Here is a 24883-nt window from a genome sequence, read left to right as displayed (position 1 = left end):
TGCTTTCATTTTATGGATCAATGGTCTCTTTAAATTGCCATTTTAGGGGTTGTTTTTAAAAGTCTGGAACGGATTAATCAATTTTTTCATTACTTTCTATGGGAAAGCGCGCCTTGGTTTCAGAACGCTTGTGTTTTGGAAGAAACTTCTGGTTAAGTTTGAGAACCAAGGTACCACTGTAAAAGGATGGAGCTATGTCGAGGTGTTTGCTGGCTTCACGGTTTCCCCCACAATTGTGATTTTGGTATAGCGCAAACGCATACGTCGCGATACAGGTGAAACTCGGAAAATTAGAATATCGTCGAAAAGTGCATTTATTTCAGTAACGCAACTTAAAAGGTGAAACCAATATATGAGATAGATGCATGACATGCAAAGCAAGATATGTCAAGCCTTTATTGGTTGTAATTGTAATTATTTGTCGTTAGGCGGGTCAATTATAAATGGAATGTAATTGATGAAATGTAATAGCGATGTTTATTTTTGTATTATTGTAACTATTTGTTTTATTACTGTGGAATTTCCAAAAGAAAGCATTTGTAAAAAACAATAATAATAAGTTGCATTACTGAAATTAATGCATTTTTCGACGATATTCTAATTTTCCGAGTTTCACCTGTACTTAAAATACATATATGAAATAAAGATGAGCTCGATTGCTTGCCATTTGCTGTTGAGTCATTGCATGTGTGAAATGGCTGCGAAAAAACATGATAAAAAGTTGGGCTTGGGCTGTTTGTTTCAAATCGAGACACCCCACCCCAACCCCCATTTGATTCTTAAAACTGCTTTCAAATCCAAGAGTTTGGGAGAAGGGAGCCTGTGTATCTTCTAGCTACGGGGAAGGGATCGTTTGCGAGGTGCGTGCAATAATTCCTCCCCGGGGTCTTGCTCCCCTCTTGTTGAAATATATCTTTTTTATTGCATTTCTGCTGATATTACAAAAATATGACAAAAAAAATAACTTAAAAGAAATTGAAAACCCGCCCCCACGCGCTTTTTTTGTTTTGTTTCCTTCCTTTGTCCGAGACACCAAAAATAAATTAAAACGCAGCAAGTTAATAAATAATATTAGTAGGACTCCCCTTTTTCCTGTCCCCCTCCGACGACAACCACAAACTTCTTCCGGACAGTTCATTGCTTGGAAGAGTAAGACATTTAAACAGGTGCTTGTATAAATTGCTCGCAGGAATCGGTGTTCGGGCTTAGCCATGGGTCGGGGGGCTGTTGGGTTGGTAGGAGGGTCTACGAACTCTGCATTCTCATTACCACCTCCCTGTTACCGTCAAGGATCCCTGTTGCATCCGAGAGGCATTTCACCAAATCCCCCCCCCCCCCGGGCCGGGTTTGAAGCTTTGGTAGGCTGACATCATGAAGGTCGATGAATTAGTGGGCCACCGTCGAAGCACCTTCCACGATAAAGGCAATGAGAAGGCAGCGTCTATAACCTGTTGCAATAACCTCTTTTTCTACAGTGGGTTAAGAGCTCGTCCACTTTGGCTAAATTGTGTCCTGCTCTCGGGGGGGGGGGGCGCAAGGATGGGGTTAAGGTGCCTGCAATCCACCTGGCGAATGGACCCTTCCTCGACTCGTAGCTGGACCCTCGTCCCACTGCCTTGGCAGGGGGTGTCAAGAACCCCGTGCGTCCCCCCCCCAAGGACCGGGTCAACCTCCCAGCCTTTTCTCGCGCTGACGCAGAATCGGCAAGGTTCTTCGTCACCCATCCCCACCTGCCAACATCGCATTATTGCTGTTACCGAAAAGAGGAAAAAAGCCCGTTGCAAAAGATAATAATAACATAAGCGCATCCGCCGTGGAAGAACGATATAAGCAAATGCAGTCCATTCTTTCGCCGGGAGGAAATGTCGGCCACGACTGATCTTTTTGCTCGCAGTTGTAGACGTGGCTACTGCTCTTCCGTGCCTGGCCACCCCAAAGGGTTGGCGACGGAAGCGGCCGCCGTGTCCTTAAGTTCCTCGCAGCACATGGCTGGTTTCAATGGCTTTTTAGCGGGGGGTGGGAATTGCACTAGTGGCCAATGGTGTGTGTCAAATCCAATAAAGTCGTGGGAAATGCAGCTAGAGATTTGGAGAGCGGGGCGATTTCTTTCCCTTAATTTTTTCTTTCTGCAAAGCGACCCTCCCCGTAAGTCAGGTGGCGAACGGGGAAAAGAAGAAGACAAAAGTTGCCGTTTCCTCGGGATCTGACCTGAGATTCTGTCTCTTGGCTTGCGGCGTAATCCATCTGGGGGCCACAACGGGCGGGAGGGAAAGGTGGCCCCTAACCGCAGCATTTCGCAAGCTGGGAATCGGTGCGTGTGGCGGTAAAGATGCGATTTCAAAACAACCGGAGCAGGGCCTCGCAGGAGAGAACCGTGTACTCTCTAAGCAGCTGCTGTGGGGCCAAAAGGGTTTGGGGCTTTTCCTCCGTAGGACCCCTGCGAAAGAGTTTCGCGACTGTGGGAAAAGAAGGGGGGGCTCGTTGCCCCAAAAGGCTAAAAGTTCTACCGGTGACTACCTCTCTAAGCTACGGTGACCGATTTCCCAGCTTGCCCCAAATTAAAAACGGCAGAATACCTGTAATTAATTGTGAATTTCCCTCCCCCCCTCCCCCAAATCTGGCCTAAACTCTCCCTGCCTCTATCCTATTCAAACAGCAAATTAAGAAAAGGGGCGGCGGCAGTGGGGTAAATTCCATCCTTGGCACAGATACTGCAGACTGAAGTCCTTATTGCAAGAATTTTGTCTTTAAAAAAACAAAAAAGAACGCCCCAGTCTCTTTCACATGTTGCGAAGGCGAGGCGATGGCTCCTCAGCCTTTGTTTTCCCTGCCACTGAAAATTACTTTTTTATTTAAAAAAATCATGGATTTTCCAGAACCATCCCTTCTTGCCCCCCCCCACCAGTCTGCTTTTTTACAAGCACCGTCAGGAAAAGCAAAAAGCAAAAGCAAAAAACCCAAAAAACCCTTGTTTTCATTTTGTTTAGTGCAAGATATGTTGACCATGCATGGATGTTGGCTCAAAACAGTGTCTCATCTGCTCCCAACCGCTTCCTGGTACTTCAAATTTCACCTCTGTTCTTCAAGCAGAAAGGGAGGGGCGGGGGCTTGTTCTGTTTTCCTGGGCAGATTTTACCGGCGGGGAGAGGTGAGAGGCAAATAGGAGATTAGGTAAAGGTAAAGGGACCCCTGAACGTTAGTTCCAGTTGCGGATGACTCTGGGGTTGCGATGTTCATCTCACGTTCTTGGCCGAGGGAGCCAGTAAATGGTCATGTGGCCAGCAGGACTAAGCCGCTTCTGGCGAACCAGAGCAGTGCATGGAAATGCCGTTTACCTTCCCGCTGGAGCAGCACCTATTTATCTACTTGCACTTTGATGTGCTTTTGAACTGCTAGGTGGGCAGGAGCAGGGACCGAGCAACGGGAGCTCACCCCGTCGTGGGGAGGATTCGAACTCCCGACCTTCTGATCAGCAAACCCTAGGATCAGTGGTTCAGACCACAGCGCCACCCGCGTCCCTAAATAGGAGATTATTCGTCTCTAATTCAAGATCCCACAAGCGTTTATGATGAGGACTAGTGACATGGCTGGTTTTGCACACATCCTGTTCGGAAATCATCGGAATAAAATTTGGCTAATGCAACGTGAGGCAAAGCTGACGCTACGATTTTGCTCCGAAGGCGGCCTCCTTCCAGATTTTCACACGCAACCTTTGAGGGGAGGTACTTAGAGCAACACCTCCGTTTTAAGGCAGTGATTTACTTTGCCAAATATAATATACTTTTTGCTGTTAGGAGGGAGGTGGGGGAAGGAAACACAGACCCGAGAGATAGCGTTGCCATCATACCTCATGTTGAGCAGAGGGATTTGAGGAGCAAATTTGAGCTAAGGTTTTCCATCCTGTCTAAATCTGCTTCAGGTAGGAAGTAGAGAAGCTGCAAGACTAAGAAGTGAGGGCTCCACAGCCCCTCAAAACACAAAGGGGGGTGGGTTACCTGGAAGGAGGGGATTCCTGCCCTGGCACAATCCGACAGGACTCTTGAGAGTCAAGGCAGACCTTGTTCTCCCCATAGAATTCCCCCGAAACTCACCATTTGTGGGGTCCCCACCCTACACTAAAAGAGGGGGTTGGTTGAGACCCCACAGCTTTTTGCCCACAGAGGGGCGTGGTGGAATGGGGTCATCTCCTCCAAAATGCACCAGGAAGCCTTTCAGAGAGACTGCAGGAACAGCTCTGATAAGGGCAGAAGGGAACTGATGTGCCGCACCCCAAAAAATCTGCGGACACCCCATCAATTTTTTGAGGTTCTTCTGCCTCTGGTGTTCCTGACGTAGACCGTGCCTCAAAAGTGTCGGCCGCCAGCTGCGGCCCAAACCGGGTGCCGAACTTGTCTCATCAGGAACATCAGAGATATTTTGGGGAGGGGCAACTTATCCCCTCTCCTTTTCAGGCCGCGGCCTCAGCAAGCTGCCAAATTGAATCTCCCCCACTCCCCCAAGTGCCACCACCATGGCCAAATGGTGGGCACGTTTGAAGACCTCGCCTGCCCCAAATCTGCTTGAAGAACCACCAGCGACCCAATTCGTCCTTTCTCTCTCGCTCTGCCCTCTCCCTCTCTCTCTCCCCAGCCCTCGCCCGGAGGTGGGGGGGACGGTTAGAGTTTGTGGCCCGGACCCTCTTCCTCCACCACCGTTCGGATTTCCAGTTCCTCGTCTGCCTCATCGTCCACCAGCCCATTGAGGTGCGATCTCTGAGCTGCCGGTTTCTCGTCCGACGAGGTCCCAGGCCGCGGCTGCTGCGAAAGAGGGGCTGCCCCGTTGCCCCCTTCCGACTTGCTGAAGTTGAACAGTTTGCTCGGGTTGAAAGGCTTGGTGGGCGACTGGACCTTCTCGGTGCCGGCCTCCCGTTTGGTCTCTGGGGATTTGAGGAACTTGAAGCTGAGGAAGCCAGGCAGTTTGTTGTCGGTGCTGGTGGGGGACTGCGGGGAGCGGGCCCCCGATGTGCCGCTGCCGCCCCCCGCGCCCCCGGACAGGAACTTCCCCTGCAAAGGGATGATTTGCTTCAGTTTCATGACGTTGTTGGTGGCCAGGAGGGAGCTGGGCCTTTTGGGCTTCTCGGAGCCGTGGCCCGAGCCCCCCTGGCCCTTTCCTTTGGGCTGGCTCTTCTCGTGGCTGGCCTCGGGGCCCCCTCCGTCTGACTTGCCCTCCTCCCGCCCACTCTCCCGTTCCTTGCGGGCGTGGTATTCGGCGTGGCGCTGGCGTTCCTCCTCCTCTCGCTTGCGGCGCTGCTGCTGCTGGAAGTGGTGCTGGGCCTGCCGCTCATGTTTCTGCGGAAGGAACACCACAGAGTCATGTTTATGGTCCTCCTCTCTCTCCCTCTCCCCTCCTGCTCAGGCTTCCTCTGCAGTGTTCGAAATTAGCCAGGCGCCAGGCGCATTTTGCACCTGGCTTTCGACCACTTGCGACCAAGTGAAGATGCCTAGGTGGCAGGATGGAGCCGGACATCACCATCTAGAGATGTTGATGCCTGGGACCCTCTTCCTGGGGCGTAAGCCTGGGCCGTGTTTCTGGAGGTCCTGGGTTGCCCAGACAACAAGACCGCCCCTCTCAGCCTCACTGACAGGGTCCAAACGAAAACAGCCACTCTGGGCGGCTCCCAACAGAATATTAAAAACCATGTTAAAACGTCAAACATTAAAACCTTCCCTAAACAGGGCTGCCTTCAGATGTCTTCTAAAAGTCAGATAGTTGTTTATTTCCTTGACATCTGATGGGAGGGTGTTCCACAGGGCGGCCACCACCACCACCAAGAAGGCCCTCTGCCTGGTCCCCTGTAATCTTACTTCTCACAGAGAGGGAACCGCCAGAAGGTCCTCTGAGCTGGACCTCAATGTCCGGGCAGAAGGATGGGGGTGGAGACGCTCCTTCAGGTATACTGGGCCGTTTAGGGCTTTAAAGGTCAGCACCAACCCTTTGAATTGTGCCCAGAAACGTCCTGGGAGCCAATGTAGGTCTACTGGTGTTATATGGTCTCCACTCCCAGTCCCCAGTCTAGTTGCCGCATTCTGGATTAGTTGTAGTTTCTGGGTCACCTTCAAAGGTAGCCCCACAGAGACTGCACTGCAGTAGTCCAAGCGGGAGATAACCAGAGCATGCGCCACTCTGGGCCGACAGTCCACAGGCAGGTAGGGTCTCATCCTGCGTACCAGATGGAGCTGGGAGACAGCTGCCCTGGACACAGAATTGACCTGTGCTTCCATGGACAGCTGTGGGTCCAAAATGACTCCCATGCTGCACACCTGGTCCTTCAGGGGCACAGTTACCCCATTCAGGACCAGGGAGTCCTCCACCCCCACAGTACTTCTGTCTTGTCAGGATTCTGAGTTTACCCTTATGCTGTCCTTGTAAGGTAGGCTTGCAGTACATTCAAAGCCATCCCTGGGGTCAACAGAGCTTTTTCCTGAGTAACTGCGTGTGACCGGGCCAGACTCACCTTAAAAGCCTCTCGCCGCTGGTACTCGAGTTTTGCCATTTCCTCTGCCACCCAGCCAGGGATGTCCGGGATGGCCACTTGGATGACGTACTTGAGCAGGAGGACAAAATGCTATGGGGAGAAAGCAGTGGGGTGAGAGGGGCTGACACTTCCAGCTCCCTGGGCACAGGACAACACCATTGTTGTTATGGTCTGGCCTTCCAACACCTCCCCATGCGAAACCATGGTTTGCCAGAATCTTACAAACCATGGCTTTTTAGAACCATGGTTTGCTGCCATGTCAAAACCCGGCGGCCCCACTGAATGGTCGTTTGTTCGGCAATCCCACCCATGACACTCGTGAGCTGGGGTGCAAAGGCAAGAGCCGCGCAAGAAGCAAACGGTTGGCTTCTTTGCTCGACCCGTGGTTTGCTCAGCAAACCACGGTTAGCACAAAACCAAGACTTTGGCGTTCTGGCTCAAATGGAGCCCAGGCAGAAAGGCAGATCTTAGTGGGTGGACCTGGGAGTTTTCTGTTACGGAAGGCGGGTATTTCAGGTTGGGATCACGGTCCGAAGGAGGAGAACAGAGTTGGGTATGTGTGTGTGCAGCAGAAAAGGGCCTTACCTCCAGCACCACCACCGATATGATGGCCCCCTCTGGGCTGAGCCAGGGAAAGAGGCGTTGCAATTGCCCACACTGACCAATCAAGTAGCAGTTCACCACAATGGCTAGGACACCCATGGCTTCCATCACCTTCTGCAGGGGGGGGGGGGGAAGAAGGACATTTTTCTAAAAGAGACTAGCAATTTTTCACAGCACCCCAGCTGGTTACCAGAACAGCTTCATAGATAAGAACTTGCTGCTGAGATTGCTGATTTCCTCCTCCCAGCCAACCCGTTTTCCTTTTGTGCTATGGCTTTGTAAGCATTCTAAACCTGAAACCAGGGACTGTTTTGTTTGTGGGGATTTTTATTTTTATTATTTTAATTTGGCCTCCCGAGCCACTCTGGGCGGCTCCCAACAGAATATTAAAAACACGACAAAACATCAAACACTAAAAACTTCCCTAAACAGGGCTGCCTTCAGATGTCTTCTAAAAGTCAGATAGTTGTTTATTCCCTTGACATATGATCCACAGGGCGGGTGCCACCACCAAGAAGGCCCTCTGCCTGGTTCCCTGTAATCTTACTTCTCGCAGGGAGGGAACCACCAGAAGGTCCTCAGAGTTGTCCAGGCTGGACGATGGGGATGGAGACGCTCCTTCAGGTATACTGGGATGAGGCCAGTGAGCAGTATCGGGGAGAAGTTAAAGCATGAATTCCAAGCAATTCACCTCTTTTAGAAAAATTGGTTTTATAAAACAATGGCCAGTGTGGAGAAAGTGGACAGAGAAAGAGAGAGAGATCACAATACTGGAATTCCGGGTCATCCATTGTAATGGACTTGCCCGGAGATTTGGGACAGACGGAAAGAACAACTTGCTCCCTAGAAGAAGAATAAATTTACAGAAACTGCTGCCTCAGGACTCAGCCTTGAGTTCAACAGGTGAATGCGAAGTCACAGGGAGTTAAAGGATGGCTATGACAGCTAAATGGAGCCTCCAGGTCTAGAGGCCTTCTACCTTACCTGCCACTCCCCGATGCTTTCCACCCGCTGGCCAAAGGGGCGTTGGAGGCCAGTGCAGAGCTTGAAGGCGTCGCTCCGGATCTCGATGATGTTATTGATCAGGGCGCACGTGGCGGCCAGAGGGAAGGCAGACGAGAAGAGGACAACATAGCCAAACTGGATGAACATCTCCTGGTAGTCTTGGAAAGTGTCCTGGATCAGAGGAGGGAGGGAGCACAGGGCGGGGGAGAAAGAGAAAAGGTATATGTGTGTATAAGAGGGGGGTGGGATTTGTGTGCAAGAGAGAATAACAATAATGTTATTACTTTGATGATTAATCCTTCGTTTCAAGCGGCCTCATCCACTGGGAGGCTCCCAACAGAATTAACGATAATAATAATTTTTTTAAAAAAGATTAAACATCAGACATTGAACACTTCCCTAAACAGGGCTGCCTTCAGATGTCTTCTAAAAGTCAGATAGTTGTTTATTTCCTTGACATCTGATGGCAGGGCGTTCCACAGGGAGGGCGCCACCACCGAGAAGGCCCTCTGCCTGGTTCCCTGTAACCTTGCTTCTCACAGGTAGGGAACTGCCAGAAGGCCCTCGGAGCAGAGCTGGACCTCAGTGCCCGGGATGAACGATGGGGGTGGAGATGCTCCTTCAGGTATAAGACGCTCCTTCAGGTTTACAATTGTCAGGGACTGGACTGAACAGGAGGAATGGGAAAGGAGCCCTCGATCTGACTGTCTCAGAAGAGGAGGCGGAGGTGGGAAGTTTCTCCCTCCCTGTCCCCAGCCATTTCAGGAGGAGAGGGAGACAGGGATGATGTACAGCCGAATGAGGAATTGCCTAGTTATGAGATAGTGGAGGAGGAGGGGGAAGTTAGGGAGCATACAGCAGAGACCTTCCTGGAGAGTCTGGGAGACGCTCCTAATCCAAGGGCTCGCCAGTCCCTTTGCATTCAAGAACAGAGAATGCAAAACGATGTGTTTCCTGCGACTTCCTGTAGGTTCCCAGGATGTTGTGGGAGACTTCCGTCCCTCCTCTTCTGACTCAGAGTAGCCACGTCTCCTATGCATGGAGACGTGGATCTTTTGTCTTGCAACCAGATGACTGAATAAAAAATCTGTAAAATACGAACTCTGTGTTCTTCTTGCCCACAGGTAGGCAAACTAAGGCCCGGGGGCCGGATGCGGCCCAATCGCCTTCTCAATCCAGCCCGTGGACGGCCTGGGAATCAGCGTGTTTTTACATGAGTAGAATGTATCCTTTTATTTAAAATGCATCTCTGGGTTATCTGTGGGGCATAGGAATGTGTTCATGCCCCCCCCAAAAAATATAGTCCGGCCCCCCCACAAGGTCTGAGGGACAATGGACCGGCCCCCTTCTGAGGCCACTGGGGGAGGAGAGGATACTCCACGCCTAACAACCTTTGGTTATTATCTCTCGTTCACCCCTGAGGTCCCCAGCCACTTCCCTGTCCACCCTCTTCACCCGGATGTGCCTTCCTTTCCTCCTCCTCTGCGCTGCCCCGAATGCCGGCTCCCTCACCTCGTATTTCTTCATGCAACTCTCCACCTCAGCCTGGGCCAGCTGGGCGGCGAAGACCTCCTCCGGCGGGTCGATCCAGGAGCTCCTGCTGGGCTTCCGCCCTTCCTCTCCCTCCTCACCTTCCTCGCCCTCTTCCGGGGGGTTCCTGGCCCCCCGAGGCCTCCGGGCCCTCATGGTCACGGCCGGCTCCTTGGCTTCCGGCGGTCCCCGGAGGGGGCTCCCGGAGGCCCCGTCGCTCTCGTCGTCGTCCTCACACAGCTCGAAGACGGAGGCCGGGTCCATGCCTTTCTCCACCATGGTGGGGCTGCCTTCCTCCAGGAAGCTGGCCCCTTCCTCCATACCCGGCTCGCCAGCCTTCCGGTCGGCCTTCTCAATGAAGCTCACCTTCTTCAGCTTCAGCCCGCAGTCGATGATGCTCTCGTCCTCCGAGTCGGAGTCCTTCCTCTCCTCGTCCTCTTCCTCGGGGACACCGCACCCGCCGTTGAGGCATTTCTTCTCCCCGCGGGGAGCCCCCTCGGGACCCTCAGCCGCCTCCGGGCCGTGGCCGGCTGCGGGGTCCCCGCCGTGCCGGGGGCCCCGGTGGTAGGCTCCGCGTGGCCTGGCCGGGGCGCACTTCTGGACCAGCAGGCGGAGCAGAGTCCGTGCCGCCTCCCGGAAGTTCTGCGCGCTCAGATCCCCGCGCTTGAACTTGCTGTACAGGTGTGGCTGGGAAACCTCCTTGACGTTCTGCAGGAACTGGCGGGTGATGAGGAGAGTGGCCAGCATCTGGTGGGAGGGACGTGAAAAGAAGGAGGCTGGTCAGGGAATGGACAACCTCGAGAACGTCCTTCCTTGGGTGGCCACCTGACCCCGATGCTTGAGCTGAGATGGGGTTGGATTCAATGACCTTCGGGGGTCCCTTCCAACTCTACAATTCTAACCTAAGGAGACCCTGCAGCAGAAGCTCTGTCGGGCCCAAAGGGGCGCACCAAGTCAGACTCCTGTCCTCATAAGTGGCCAAGCAGATGCCCCCCCCCAAAGGGGAGTCCCTAGAAAGCTACAGCCTTCTCACACTGTTGTTCCAAGGTAGACTGGCTCTGTCCATGGATGCTCTATTTAGGAATCGTAATAAGAGCCCCGAGGCAGCTGAGTTGAGCCCACCTAAGTCCAACCAGATGAACCAACCCCACCCTCCCAATGGGAACCCTAAAAGCTAGAAGCGAATACAACAGCATCCTCTCCTCGCTTGTGATACCTTGCTACTATCTGGAGATATTTACTCCCTCCAAACAATAGGTCGGCAACGTCCGGCCCATGGGCCGGATGCGGCCCACAAAGGCCATTTATCCGGCCCATGAGCTGCCTGGTCACCAAGCCGCCCGCTCGGCAAGTCCCCCACGCGCTGCGCTAAACCAGCACAGCGTGGCGCGGGGACTTGCTGAGTGGTGCCGGAAATCGCTTCTGCGCATGCCCAGATGCGATTTTCGGCTTCCGGACATGCACAGAAGTGATTTCCAGAGCCCCAGACATGGGCAGTGTGGCGACGGAAATCACTTCTGCGCATGTTCAGCCTACAGCCGATCATCCGTGGGAATGATCCAGCCCATGGCCGGAAAATGTTGCCGACGCCTGCTCAAAACCGTATAGGTTTGGGAGCGTTGCTGCCTCCTGTGGGAGCGAGCTGTCAGCTGCCTCCTAGATAGGGGAACAGTCGCCCATGTCTCCCCCATGTTGTCGGGGTCTCGAATGGCACCAGCATTGTCTCGAGACCCTTTGGCCCTAGGCCAACCAATATGAGATAAAAACCAGGTCTTTCTCCCAGGCTCCCCACTCCATCCCTCTGACTTTCCCGCTCCCCCCAGACCCCCCACCCCACCCACCCACCCAGCACTCCTACTTTGGAGACAGCCAGCTGCCAACAGAAGCTCAGCAGGCCCTTAAAGGAGATGAGCCGGAGGTGGAATTGGAGAATGACGGTGGGGAGGAGGGCGTCTTTGAGCTGACGCACGAGGCTTTGGAAGAGGGAAAAGATGAGCAGGAGCTGAGGAAGGCGGAGGGCGGACAGACGGACAGAAGAAAGGAGAGAGAGAGAGAGAGAGAGAGAGAGAGAGAGAGAGAGAGAGAGAGAGAGAGAGAGAATGCAAAATCAAAACCGAACCAAAAAAATGATGAAACGAAATGGGAAGACAAAGGGTTCAAAAGTGGCTGGCACCCCTCTTGCCATGTTGGATGCGTTGGCTGGGTTCTTTAAGACGCTGAGGGCCGCCTGTTGGGTTCACGTTCCAGAGGGGGGATTATGCCAGGCAAAGGTAGACTGTCCCTGCCCATGGAGGCTCCATTAATAATAATAATAATAATAATAATAATAATAATAATAATAATAATAATAATTTATTATTTATACCCCGTCCATCTGGCTGGGTTTCCCCAGCCACTCTGGGCGGCTTCCAACAGAATATTAAAATACAATAATCTATTATGCATTAAAAGCTTCCCTAAACAGGGCTGCCTTCAGATGTCTTCCAGAAGTCAGTTGTTTATTTCCTTGACATCTGATGGGAGGGCTTTCCACAGGGCGGGTGCCACTACCGAGAAGGCCCTCTGCCTGGTTCCCTGTAACTTGGCTTCTCGCAATGAGAGAAACTGCCAGAAGGCCCTCGGCGCTGGACCTCAGTTTCCAGGCAGAACGATGGGGGTGGACATGCTCCTTCAGGTATACTGGACTGAGGCCATTTAGGGCAGGGTCCCCAAACTAAGACCCGGGGGCCAGTTGCGTCCCAATCGCCTTCTCAATCTGGCCCGTGGACGGTCCGGGAATCAGCATGTTTTTACATGAGTAGAATGTGTCCTTTTATTTAAAATGCATCTCTGGGTTATTTGTGGGGCATAGGAATTCGTTCATATTTTTTTTCCAAAATATAGTCCGGCCCCCCACAAGGTCTGAGGGACAGTGGACCGGCCCCCTGCTGAAAAAGTCTGCTGACCCCTGTTTTTAGGGCTTTCAAGGTCAGCACCAACACTTTGAATTGTGCTCGGAAACGTACTGGGAGCCAATCTAGGTCTTTCAAGACCGGTGTTACATGGTCTTGGCGGCCGCTCCCAGTCACCAGTCTAGCTGCCGCATTTCGGAACCAAAATAAACCAAGAAGGGTTCTGCAGCTGGATCGGGCCAAAGGGGAGCCATCTAAGGCCAGGTTCTTGTCCTCACAGTCAACTAGATGCTCCGGGCCCCCCAAGGGACACCCCCCCCCCGAGCAGGGCCTTGAGGACAACAGCAGCAGTTTCCCCCTCTTGTGGCTTCCCAAGCCACTGACGTCGGGGAAACTGAGGCGTTTCTTGTCTCCAGCAGTGGTTGGAGGACATCTCTACTATGGCTAGTAGCCCTTCGTTATCGTCCCCCTCTCTGCAGTTCCTCGAAGCTCCCCAAAGTGGGTTTCTGGCACCATCGTTGGGTCTGCGAAGCTGGCATCCGCCGGGGAGCGAGCAGAAAGCTAGAATGCTCTTATTACAGCTCGTGGCGGAGGAACAGCGATAAAAGCAGGAGATGGCGGATGCTAAGGGGGTGGGAATAAATTTGGTTCCATTTGCACAACTTACCCGGGTTCCCTCTTCTCGAAACAAGGCGGGGACCGAAATGCCGCGATGGATCAAAATGGGCACTTCTCCGAATTTTGCAATTCGGTTCTTCAACGGGGGGGGGCGGGAGTCAGGGGGAGCCTTCATTAAAAACACCTACGGTATATCGACGCAAATCACACACACAAATCTGCTCTGTCAGGCAAACGGGCTTGCGAGTGCGTGGGCCAAATTGCAGAATATGTGAATGTGAGGATTACGGTTAGCTTTGGGGATGACTTTTAAAAAAACAAAACTTAATTCACAGACTGAACTGGGACGGTGGCAAATGGAACCCAGGAGGAGTGAAGTAAGGAAAGCCAGAGAATCTGAAATGGGGGGTTCCCACCCTCTTCCCCGGCCCTCACAGCTTCAGGCACTGTGAAATAATAATAATAATAATAATAATAATAATAATAATAATAATAATAATAATAATTTCATTATTTGTACCCCGCGAATCCCGTACCTCCTTGAGGCGATCCATGTCTTTGAGGTAGAATCCAATGTAGAAAAGACTTAGGTATGAATTTACAAACTGAAACTGGAGGCAAAGGGAGAAAAGGAGAGAGGGGAGATGTTATATGTATTATTATTATTTTTACCACGCTGCACTCCCCAAGCTCCTGGGGCCTGTCCTCGGTTAACCTGCCTCCGAACCTGGGAATGCTACGGAAAGTGTGGGATGTTTAAAAGGCAGCTGAAAACAACCGTTCTCATTTTTCGTAGATAGACACATTTCTTGTAAACTTGTTAGAGAGGAGGAATCTCTGAGAGGCACTCCTGTTGTGCTTTGACAGGCGTAACTATAGATTCTCCAAACTTCCCTAAACAGGGCTGCCTTCAGGTGTCTTCTAAAAGTCAGATAGCTGTTTATTTCCTAGACACCTGCGTTCCACAGGGCAGGCGCCACCACCGAGAAGGCCCTCTGCCTGGTTCCATGTAACCTCGCTTCTCGCAGAGAGAGAACCGCCAGAAGGCTCTCGGAGCTGGACCTCAGTGGGGGGTGGAGACACTCCTTCAGGTATACTGGACCAAGGCCAATTAGGGCTTTGAAGCACCAGCTCGGAAACATACAGGTGAAACTCAGAAAATTAGAATATCATCGAAAAGTGCATTTATTTCAGTAATGCAACTTATTATTTTTTATTTTTCTTTTAATTTTCACAAATGCTTTCTTTTGGAAATTCCACGGTAATAAAAGAAATAGTTACAATAATACAAAAATAAACATCGCTATTACATTTCATTAATTACATTCTATTTATAATTGACCCGCCTAACGACAAATAAATACAATTACAACAAATACAGGCTTGACATATCTTGTTTTGCATGCCATGCATCTATCTCATATATTGGTTTCACCTTTTAAGTTGCATTACTGAAATAAATGCACTTTTCGACGACATTCTAATTTTCTGAGTTTCGCCTGCACTGCTGCCTCCTCCTTTCTCCCCCGCTCTCCCCCCCCCCGCACCTGCTGTCCAACAGGTGAAGTAGGAACGTAGCCCACTTCTAGCTCCGCCCCCCCCGGTGTGGAAGCCAGCCGGTTCCAAGCAGGTTATCGAAGGCTCTTGCTCCTGTCTCGACAAACCATCAAACCCACTAGTTTGACACACCGGATGGAGCATCGGGTCCACCGAGGCCAGTATTGTCAACACTGGCTGGCAGCAGCAGCAGCTCTCCAGGTTCCCAGGAGGTCTCCGGGGAGACTGAACCTGGTACGTTCTGCATGCAAATCAGGGGCTCCCTCCACTGTTCCCACAGACATGTGGCAGCCCAACAGTTGCCCCCGGGGAACCCAAACTCACCAAGACCATTTTGATGATGAGGTGTTTTTCGTAGGCACTCTGCAAGCGGTAATTTTCTGCAAGGAGAGGAGAGAGGGTGTCAGGGAAGCGCGGGAAGAAAGCACGGCAGAATTCGAGGGAACTGGCGGAACTAGAGGCTGTGATCTTGCTCCCCTGCAAAATTCACCTCTGCAAAGGCTGTTGCCCAGGGCTTCCAGGGACCATTGCATTCCCCCCTGTCAGGGACTGGCTGGATGGGGAAGAATGGTGGGCGCTGCCCGCCCAAGAGGCCCCGCCACCACCAAGGGAGTACACAGAAGACAATGACTTAGATCCCAGATCTTGGTGGTGGGAAACTGGGGAGCAGCCTGACTTTTTTTATAGGATGGCAATACCTTGTGTGTTTTAACCACACTTGTAAAGTAACGTAAAATACGCATAATTTGGATGGATTACAATATGCACCTGTAAATATTAGGACCCAGGGAAGGCCATGGGGGGAACTCAGGAGATTCAGAGCAACCTCGATATTCATAGCTGCCAAGTCTCCCGTTTTCCCCGGGAAATCCCTGTTTCCCCCCCAGTTTATTCTGGCGCGGCGGCAACTTTGGAACTGGGAGGCGCATGCTCAGAAGCGACTTTTGATGCTGCTCTGCCCAGTTCCAAAATGGCTGCAGTGTGACTTCTGGTGCGGTGGCCATTTTGGAACTGGGCAAAGCAGCATCAAAGGTCACTTCTGAGCATGCTCCGCCCAGTTCCAAAATGGCGGCAGCACTACTTCCGGGCTGCTATTTCCGGCCCGGTCCCTTATTTCTCAGCAACTTGGCAGGTATGCTCGATATTTGGATCTTGAATTGGTTTTTGTTGTTGAATGGTTACATTCTTTAAAATCAAATACCTGATATTTAAAATCAAGGAAGCCTGGCACTGTAAAGCACCATTAAAAAAAATAAAAAATAAAAGGAAGGAAGGAAGGAAAGAAAGAAGGGAAGAAGGGAAGGAAGGAAGAAAAAAAGGAAGGCAGGAAATGGAAGGAAGAGAAAGAAAGAAAGAAAGAAAGAAAGAAAGAAAGAAAGAAAGAAAGAAAGAAAGAAAGAAAGAAAGAAAGAAAGAAAGAAGAACACAGGCAGATCCCACAAAGAATTCACCCATGTCGTTCAGCCAATAGGCAATCTTCTTGTAGATTTCGTCGCAGGCGGTGACAATGACGGCCAGCACGATTTTTGGCAGGAAACGCACGATGCGCGGCAGCTCCTTAATGCTCAGCACAAATTCCTGGCGAGGGAAGAGAGAAAGCGGGGGTTCGCTCAGGGAAGGCAATGAGGAGGGTCCCCCCCCCCAAAAAAAACCTCGCTGCTCGGAAATGCCAATCAAAACCAGGAAGACAACCCCTTTTTGTGCAGAAACAAGCGCTCTATTGCGCAGAAGTGGCGCCTCTAGAGGCGGACTTTTCGGGGTACGTTCGTATCCAGAGGGTCCACCGTATACGGCAAATAAATAAGCTGAGAGATACCGAAATGGGTTCAGTGACTTCTTGTAAAAATAAGAAGAAAACAACAGATAGGTTTAATTAATGATGATGACGATGATAATGATGACAACCCCTTAATCTGTCTCTTGGGCCACTCCCTACATGGGAGTTTCCTGCGAAAACTCTCCCCACCCCGAAAACGCCCGGCCTTCCCCCTCACCTGTAACTCGAAGCAGCCCAGCATGGCGAGGAAGACGAAGGAGAGGCAGGAGAGGCAGACCGGGAGGCTCACCAGGCACTGGAAGAGCAGCCGCTTCCAAGGCGGGTAGTAGAACTCCTCCGAGTTGGTGACGGGGCTCACGCGCTTCACCCCCTGCAGGCGGGGAAAGGGGTCAGCAAGGTGGCGGCCGCAGAGAGCTGCCTGCCCAGAGGAGCTAGGGAAGATTGTGGGCCCACTTGCAGCAGGGCGAGCTCAGGCCCCTGGGGGATGGGTGCGGCCCCTGGAGCCTTTTTATCTGTCCCTTGAGGGTCTCCTCAGGAACCTCAGGAGCAGAGGGGTGAAGGCGGCCCCCAGAGCCTTTCTAACTGGCCCTTAAGGGTGTCCTTAGGAGCCTCAGGGGTGGAGGGGGGAAAGTGGCCCCCGGAGCCTTTCCATCTGGCCCTTGAGGCAGACTCCTTAGGCTACCCCCAGAGCCTTTTTATTTGGCCCTTGAGGGTCTCCTCAAGAACCTCAGGAGCAGAGGGATGAAGGTGGCCCCTGGAGCCTTTTTATCTGGCCCTTGAGGGTCTCCTCAGGAACCTCAGGAGCAGAGGGATGAAGGTGGCCCCTGGAGCCTTTTTATCTGGCCCTTGAGGGTCTCCTCAGGAACCTAAGGAGCAGAGGGGTGAAGGCGGCCCCCAGAGCCTTTCTAACTGGCCCTTAAGGGTGTCCTTAGGAGCCTCAGGGGTGGAGGGGGGAAAGTGGCCCCCAGAGCCTTTCCATCTGGCCCTTGAGGCAGACTCCTTCTCTCTTAAGGGAGGGAGGGGATGGTCTGGGTTTCCCCAGGACGTTCTCTCCCCTGCCCCAGTTCCGGCGGCGGCCCCACTGACCCGGAACTGCGGCCGTGGCTCCTCGATGGACTCTGCCGGCGTGTCCAGGGTGCCCCACTTGTAGGCGAACTCGGCCCCCCGCCGCTTCCACTCCTCCAGGAACAGGGTGGCCCAGATGACGTTGAAGATGGCGAAGATCACACAGCAGACATCCCGGCTGGTCTGGTGGGGGGGAATAACATGGTATAAAGTTGGCGTGGCGTGGATCTGATGCTTCACTAGCCCTCACCGAGTTCCCAGAGGGCAAGCCAGAAGGTCCTGACCCCACCCCACCCCACCCCGTCTCAACAGGCCGAAGAACTTGGGGAGCAGGCAGGCTCATTGCAACCTGGCTGGGGCAGAGACCTGAACTCCCAGTTCCGCTGAGCGTTTCAGCGGTTCCCAGTGGCCAGAGTCCTGTGCCGGATTTACATATAAGCTAAACAAGCTACATCTTAGGGCCCTACTCTCTTGGGGCCCCCCCAAAAAAAATAAAGGAAAAAAACACCTGGATGTACATTTCCAAAATATAAGATAAAAAACAAATAAAATAAAACCTACATACAGCAACAGAGTTTTGTGTTGTGTCAGCTCCTAGGATGTAAGTCATGGGCCCCGCCTGCTAGCCTGCTCCCTAAAATAGCACTGGTGTGCCCATTCGACTATTTATAATTATTATAATTATTATTTATAATCATTAGTAGTTTGCATCATATATTTACACCTATTATTATTTCATGTTATAGCAAGATTCTAGAGACTAGATTATGAGTCTTTGTAAATTGTGTTTCTAAAGGAACTTTTGTTATTGCCAAATGCCAATGGGTTTGCATCATTAGGTTTGTTATGAATAAAAAATCATTTAAAGTTAGAGCTTAATAATTATTCCAGTATTAATATACTTCTTCTTCACTGTATTTCATTCTCATTATTTCATTATTTCAATTCAGTGTCCAAAAAATGTATTTCATTGTTAGGTTGATGGTGGGGTGAAAGTCATTGAATGTCTGGTGGAAGGTTTCCAGGGTCTGTTGTCCATGTGTCCAGACTGAAGGAATTTTTTTTATTTTGCTTCGACTCAGACCAACACGGCTACCTACCTGTAACTACATCTAGCATATGTTCAACACAAAAAACTGTGAAAATTTGTTGTTGACAAAGGACAGCTGGACATATAAAGGGCCCCATTACCTTCAGTAGCTTAGGGCCTCATCAAGCCTAAATCTGGCCCTGATCTCCTCCTGTTATTTTACTCTCTCTTCCCCTCCCCTTCGGTCCAGTGGACCTGAAGGAGCGTCTCCACCCCCATTGTTCAGCCCGGACACTCAGGTCCAGCTCCAAGGGCCTTCTGGCGGTTCCCTTGCTACGAGAAGCCAAGTTACAGGGAACCAGGCAGAGGGCCTTCTCGGTGGTGGCGCCCGCCCTGTGGAACGCCCTGCCATCAGAGGTCAGAGAGAACAACAACTACCAGACTTAGAAGACATCTGAAGGCAGCCCTGTTTAAGGAAGCTTTTAATGTTTGATGGATTACTGCATTTTAATATTTTGTTGGAAGCCGCCCAGAGTTGTTGTTGTTGTTGTTGTTGTTGTTGTTATTCTGTAGGCAACCCGTCCTCACCTGATCGTTCTCCGTGAAGGTGTAGAGAAGGGAGCCGAAGACAGCAGGGTAGACCATGGCCGACGTGTAGAAGCCCAGCCACGCGAAATACATGGCGATTTTCACGCCAAAGTAGTCACAGATATCATCTGGGGGTGGCAAGGGGGAAGGAAATAAGAACGTGGCTGGACCAAAGTTAATTCAGCATCCTGATATTTTATTTAGAAGATGCAATCCTGTATGAGGAATGGGAAAGCCCCCAAATATTATTATTATTATTATTATTATTATTATTATTATTATTATTATTATTATTATACTGCCCATCCTGTTTTTTTATTTTGAAGACGCATTCCTGCGTGAGGAAACACCTCTCTTTTTGCTCAGGAATGGGGAAGGCTGTACGCTCAATATATTATTATTATTATTATTACCAGTGCTTTTTTTCTTTAGAAAAGTGTTTAGGGGTACTCTCATTTTGACTCAAGAGAATAACCATTTTATTGTTCAAATGGGGGAAAGTAAATACAGTAAATGGACAAAAGTACAAAGATTCACAAAATGTTTAGGGGTATGTGTACCCCAGCATACCCCCAATAAAAACACTGGATATTATTATTATTATTATTATTATTATTATTATTATTATTATTATTACTATTATTATTATACCGCCCTTCATCAAAAGTTCTTAGGGCGGTTCACAGGATAAAAGTGCAAGATAAAATACAAATTAGTAGTTAAAAACAGCAAAACAACACCCCCCCCCAAAAAACAAAACACATTTGAAAAGCTGTAAAATATCAATCGGCCAAAGGCCTGGTTGAAGAAGAACATCTTTGCCTGGCACCTAAAGGTGTAAAAGGTAAAGAACTCCTGGACAGTTATTTCCAGTCAAAGGTGACTATGGGGTTGCGGCGCTCATCTCGTTTTCAGGCCAAGGGAGCTGGCATTTGTCCACAGATGGCTTTCCGGGTCATGGGGCCAGCAGGACTAAACCGCTTCTGGCGCAACGGGACACCGTGACGGAAACCAGAGCGCATGGAAACGCCGTTTACCTTCCCGCCGCAGCGGTACCTATTTATCTACTTGCACTGGTGTGCTTTCAAACTGCTAGGTTGGCAGGAGCTGGGACAGAGCAACGGGAGCTCTGAAGGCTCCAGGCAGGCCTCCCTGGGGAGAGCATTCCACAAACAGGGAGCCACTGCAGAAAAGGCCCCGTTCTCATGTTGCCACTCTCCCACGGAGGAGGCAGGATCTTGGAAAATGATGGAAGGGTCTGGGTTCGTTCCTATGGGGCAGGCTTCCTCAAACTCGGCCCTCCAGATGTTTTGAGGCTACAATTCCCATCATCCCTGACCACTGGTCCCGCTAGCTAGGGATCATGGGAGTTGTAGGCCAAAAACATCTGGAGGGCCGAGGTTGAGAAAGCCTGATATGGGGAGGGGCAGTTCTGTGCCCCCACTGAGAGACGGAGAATGCCTGTCCTTAGATCAGCAGATGGGGAACCTGTGGGTAGACTCCAATTCCCATCAGCCAGAACTAGCTGGCTGCCGCGGCTGATAAGAATTGCAATTCAGCAAGATTCACGGGGGCCAAAGGTGTTTCCTGTTGCTGATCCAAGAAACAGCATTCCCTAGCAAATGTGCAAGATGAATTAATACCTCTGCAGTGGTACCTTGGTACTCAAACGCGTTGGTTCCTAAACCGAAAACCCGGAAGCAAATGTTCCAGTTTTCAAATGTTTTTCGGAAGCCAAACATCCAATGTGGTTGTCGGCTATTGTTTCCGGGGCACCTGCACCAATCAGAAGCTGCGCCTTGGTTTTTGAACATTTCGGAAGTCAAACAGACTTCTGGAACAGATTAAGTTTGGCGCTTTTGTTTTTGCTAGTTATTTTGCGTTTGCGTTTTTGAGGCTTTTCAGTTCATTTGTTTTTGTGACCGTGTGGAACCCAGTTCAGCTACTGATGGATTGCGTGACTGCGGAAATGGAGGGGGGGACCCCATCCAAACAATGACTATCATCAGTGCAGGAAAGAATTTTATTTTATTTTTAATTTTTATCATCTACAATACTGCCTTATTTATTTTATAGTAGTATAGTTCATTGATTATTGCTTTCATTTTATGGATCAATGTTGTCATTAAATAGTAAAATCCATGTTCAATTGCTGTTTTAGGGGTTGTTTTTAAAAGTCTGGAACGGATTAATCCGTTTTGCGTTACTTTCTATGGGGAAGCACGCCTTGGTTTTGGAACGCTTTGGTTTTGGAACGGACTTCCGGAACGGATTAAGTTTGAGAACCGAGGTACCACTGTATTTGGAAGAGGCACCCCCCTGCCACTTCCCAGGAGGGAATGCCTCTCATTAGATCAGGGGTGGGGAAAATCTTTGGACTCCAACTCCCATCAGCCCCCAGGACTAGTTGCCAGGGCTGATGGGAGTTTTAGTGTGAGATGAAGGAATCCCTCTACAGTGGAACCTCGGTTTATGAACACCTCGGTTTATGAATTTTCGGTTTATGAACACCGTGGACCCATCTGGAACGGATTAATTCATTTTCCATTACTTTCAATGGGAAAGTTCGCTTCGGTTTATGAACGCTTCAGTTTATGAACAGACTTCCGGAACCAATTACACCCATGCTTCAGTTTATGAACGCTTCAGTTTAAGTACTCCGCGGACCCGTCTGGAACGGATTAATCCACTTTCCATTACTTTCAATGGGAAAGTTCGCTTCAGTTTATGAACGCTTCAGTTTAAGTACTCTGGAACGGATTAATCCACTTTCCATTACTTTTAATGGAAAAGTTCGCTTCAGTTTATGAACGCTTCAGTTTATGAACAGACTTCCGGAACCAATTGTGTTCATAAACCGAGGTACCACTGTATTTGGGAAAGGCATTGCCACCTGAGGGGGGGGGGCGTCTCTCTTTAGATCAGGGGTGGGGAGGGGAACCTGCGGGGCCCCCAAGTGTTCTCAGGACAGTAGGGAGACAGGGAAGGACAGAATTGCATACCCAAAGGTTGCGGTTCGCAAATGGCTTGTACCCACGATTTCATCAGCCGGTTGAGGATCCGTTGCTCGTGGATGGGGAAGACTTGCTGGAGAATGCCCCGGGCAGCCAACTCGGGAACTGCGGAGAAAAGGAAGGGGGAGGCGCAGGAGCTGAGCGGGGCAGGGGTGTTGCAGAAGCCCCCTTCCACCCTGGATGCCCCAACACCAGCTACCTGAGCCCCAATCCTTTGCAATGCCATCGCAGGCCATGCCGTTTGAGTTTAAAAACAGACCTACTTTGCCCTGTCAGACGCCAAGAGTGGAATGAGTTTTTGGGGTGGGTGGGCAGGCCAACCCCTCTCCCCAGAAGCGGAAGCAGTACCTCCCCCAGCAAGTTTCTGCCAAATTAGAAGGATGTGGCAGAAGAACGACAATGGCCAATGTTATGTTTCCTTCTTCCGGTTGGGCTCGTAGCGGGTTTGTGTTTACATTGCTTTAAACTTTAAACTTAGGTTAGTTCTTGTTGGTTCTTTTATGTAATGTAAAGGTAAAGGTAAAGGAACCCCTGACCATTAGGTCCAGTCGCAGACGACTCTGGGGTTGCAGCGCTCATCTCGCTTTACTGGCCGAGGGAGCCGGCGTACAGCTTCTGGGTCATATGGCCAGCATGACAAAGCCGCTTCTGGCAAACCAGAGCAGTGCACGGAAACACTGTTTACCTTCCCGCCAGAGCGGTACCTATTTATCTACTTGCACTTTGACGTGCTTTCGAACTGCTAGGTTGGCAGGATCTGGGACAGAGCAACGGGAGCTCACCCCGTTGCGGGGATTCGAACCACTGACCTTCTGATTGGCAAGCCCTAGGCTCTGTGGTTTAACCCACAACAACGGATAAATGTGTAACTCTCTGCAGTGTGGTGCTCAAAGTAAAGTAAAACGAAATCTCAGAGCTAAAGTTAGACGGAACGCATAGTGCCAATATCACAATATACGTTTCATTTAGAAATTTACCTTTGATTGAAACTATTTTTTAATATTCCTTGTGATGGAGATGGTCAGGATTTGAAGGGGGCAGCAAAGCGTCTAAATTTGGGGATATCAAACCTGTCCCCCACCCGCCGGAGTTAACAAATTTGTAATGGCTCCCCTTTCAGAAGAGGGGGTAGATTTGGCCCAGGAATTCTGCCTGCTGAATCCTACTCAATTCCTCTCTTATTTTATAAAAAGCGCACACATGACTTAATATTCCAGAATTTTGTGGATCTTTCCAATGCCGCTGAATTTCAAAAGCAAAGTTGGAAACTCTCCAAAATTCAAAAGACCCAGCAAAGGATTCTGTTTGGTTGTTTGGACAGCGCACACATTTCAGTTCAGCTCTTCAGGCAGGCAGACGCCACTCAACATGCCCCGCCTTCTGGCCCCAATCCCCACTCACCGATTGGCTGGCCTTCCAGGAAGTGGATGTTGTGCAGAGCCTCGCCCTGTTTGGCCCGCAGGTTCTCCAGCCAATACCTGATGACGTTCTGACGTTCCTGAAAGAGGGGAGAGGGGAAAGCAGTGAATGGACCACCCAGGGTCACCAGCCCCACACCCTTTGAGCCAGAACTGGGTCTCTTGGCGACTATGGCTCTTTTAAGAAACGTTACTAAAGCACGAGGCAGCCGTTCCATCGGGCTGCAGAACAGGAGGAGAGGAGGCCTGCTTTTTCTTCAGACCCTCTAAGACAGGGGTCAGCAACCTTTTTCAGCCGTGGGCCGGTCCACTGTCCCTCAAACCTTGTCGGGAGCCGGACTATATTTTGAAAAATAATAATGAACGAATTCCTATGCCCCACAAATAACCCAGAGATGCAATTTAAATAAAAGGACACATTCTACTCATGTAAAAACATGCTGATTCCTGGACCATCCGGGGGCCGGATTGAGAAGCCGATTGGGCCGGATTCGGCCCCCGGGCCTTAGGTTGCCTGAAGGGTGTTTTTCTTAATTTGGAGTCCCCCAAAATAGGGGACTAGTCTTATACTTTTAAAAAATTAATTAATTAATTAAAATAAACTTTATTTGGATTCAAATTAAAATACATTCACAAACACACTAAAGAAACAATAAGACAGAAATAATATCATACAAAATCGTATATAAATAATAGTAACAATAAAACATAAAAAAATATCATACAACTTCAAATTTAAATAATAATCATCATAAAGAAATCACAAACAAACAAAAACGAAAATCATACATTCAGATATTCATTCCTATCCAAAGGCAAAATAACCAAAAAAACATTCAACTATATTCTTAATTTGCTATTTGCCTTACACCTTTATTTATTCCCCTATATCTCCTCCCCTGTTAGACTTCCACTTATCTCTCTCTCAGGTTCTTTAATTACTGTACTCTGGTACTGCTTCACCTCAAACCTACATATATATATCCTATAGTTCTCAAATAAATCATAACTCACAAAGGGGGGGAGAATTCATCATCATTCAGCTTTGTCAGCTTAAATTAAGTCAAACCAACTCAATATGAGGCATTAAAAATAGACCCAAGATTTTATCGTGGGGCACTGTCCCTTCATGTACTCTTCAAATTTAACCCAATTTTGATGAAATTTCTTATTAGGATACCCCTTAATTGAATTGGTAAAATTATCCAAATCTAAATAGCCAAATAATTTCTCCTGCCATTCCAAGATATTGTTCTTCCAATAGGATGCGATC

The 24883-nt window shown here is 50.0% G+C and overlaps 1 protein-coding gene across 2 annotated transcripts in view; it reads right to left on the bottom strand.

Annotated features, from left to right (window-relative positions):
- Positions 1–777: 777 nt before the first annotated feature.
- The window catches only part of ANO8 (anoctamin 8), a 43563-nt gene continuing 19457 nt past the window's right edge, over positions 778–24883 (bottom strand). Inside the window, exons 2-15 of one of the 2 annotated variants that reach the window (XM_060275343.1) lie at positions 23594–23690; positions 22181–22297; positions 19179–19306; positions 17582–17743; positions 16713–16865; positions 16170–16296; positions 15043–15098; positions 13698–13772; positions 11511–11654; positions 9635–10399; positions 8102–8293; positions 7100–7231; positions 6494–6604; positions 778–5327 (exon numbers count right to left, since the gene is read on the bottom strand). In XM_060275343.1, coding sequence (XP_060131326.1) covers positions 4656–5327; positions 6494–6604; positions 7100–7231; positions 8102–8293; positions 9635–10399; positions 11511–11654; positions 13698–13772; positions 15043–15098; positions 16170–16296; positions 16713–16865; positions 17582–17743; positions 19179–19306; positions 22181–22297; positions 23594–23690 — 2931 coding nt within the window. In that variant the 3' untranslated portion in view covers positions 778–4655. The remainder of the gene's footprint in view (positions 5328–6493; positions 6605–7099; positions 7232–8101; positions 8294–9634; positions 10400–11510; positions 11655–13697; positions 13773–15042; positions 15099–16169; positions 16297–16712; positions 16866–17581; positions 17744–19178; positions 19307–22180; positions 22298–23593; positions 23691–24883) is intronic. The other variant, XM_060275342.1, reaches the window with a different exon arrangement.

This window comes from Zootoca vivipara, chromosome 6 (assembly GCF_963506605.1).
Source record: "Zootoca vivipara chromosome 6, rZooViv1.1, whole genome shotgun sequence".
Taxonomy (NCBI): Eukaryota; Metazoa; Chordata; class Lepidosauria; order Squamata; family Lacertidae; genus Zootoca; species Zootoca vivipara.
This window is presented reverse-complemented; position numbering and strand designations above follow the sequence as displayed.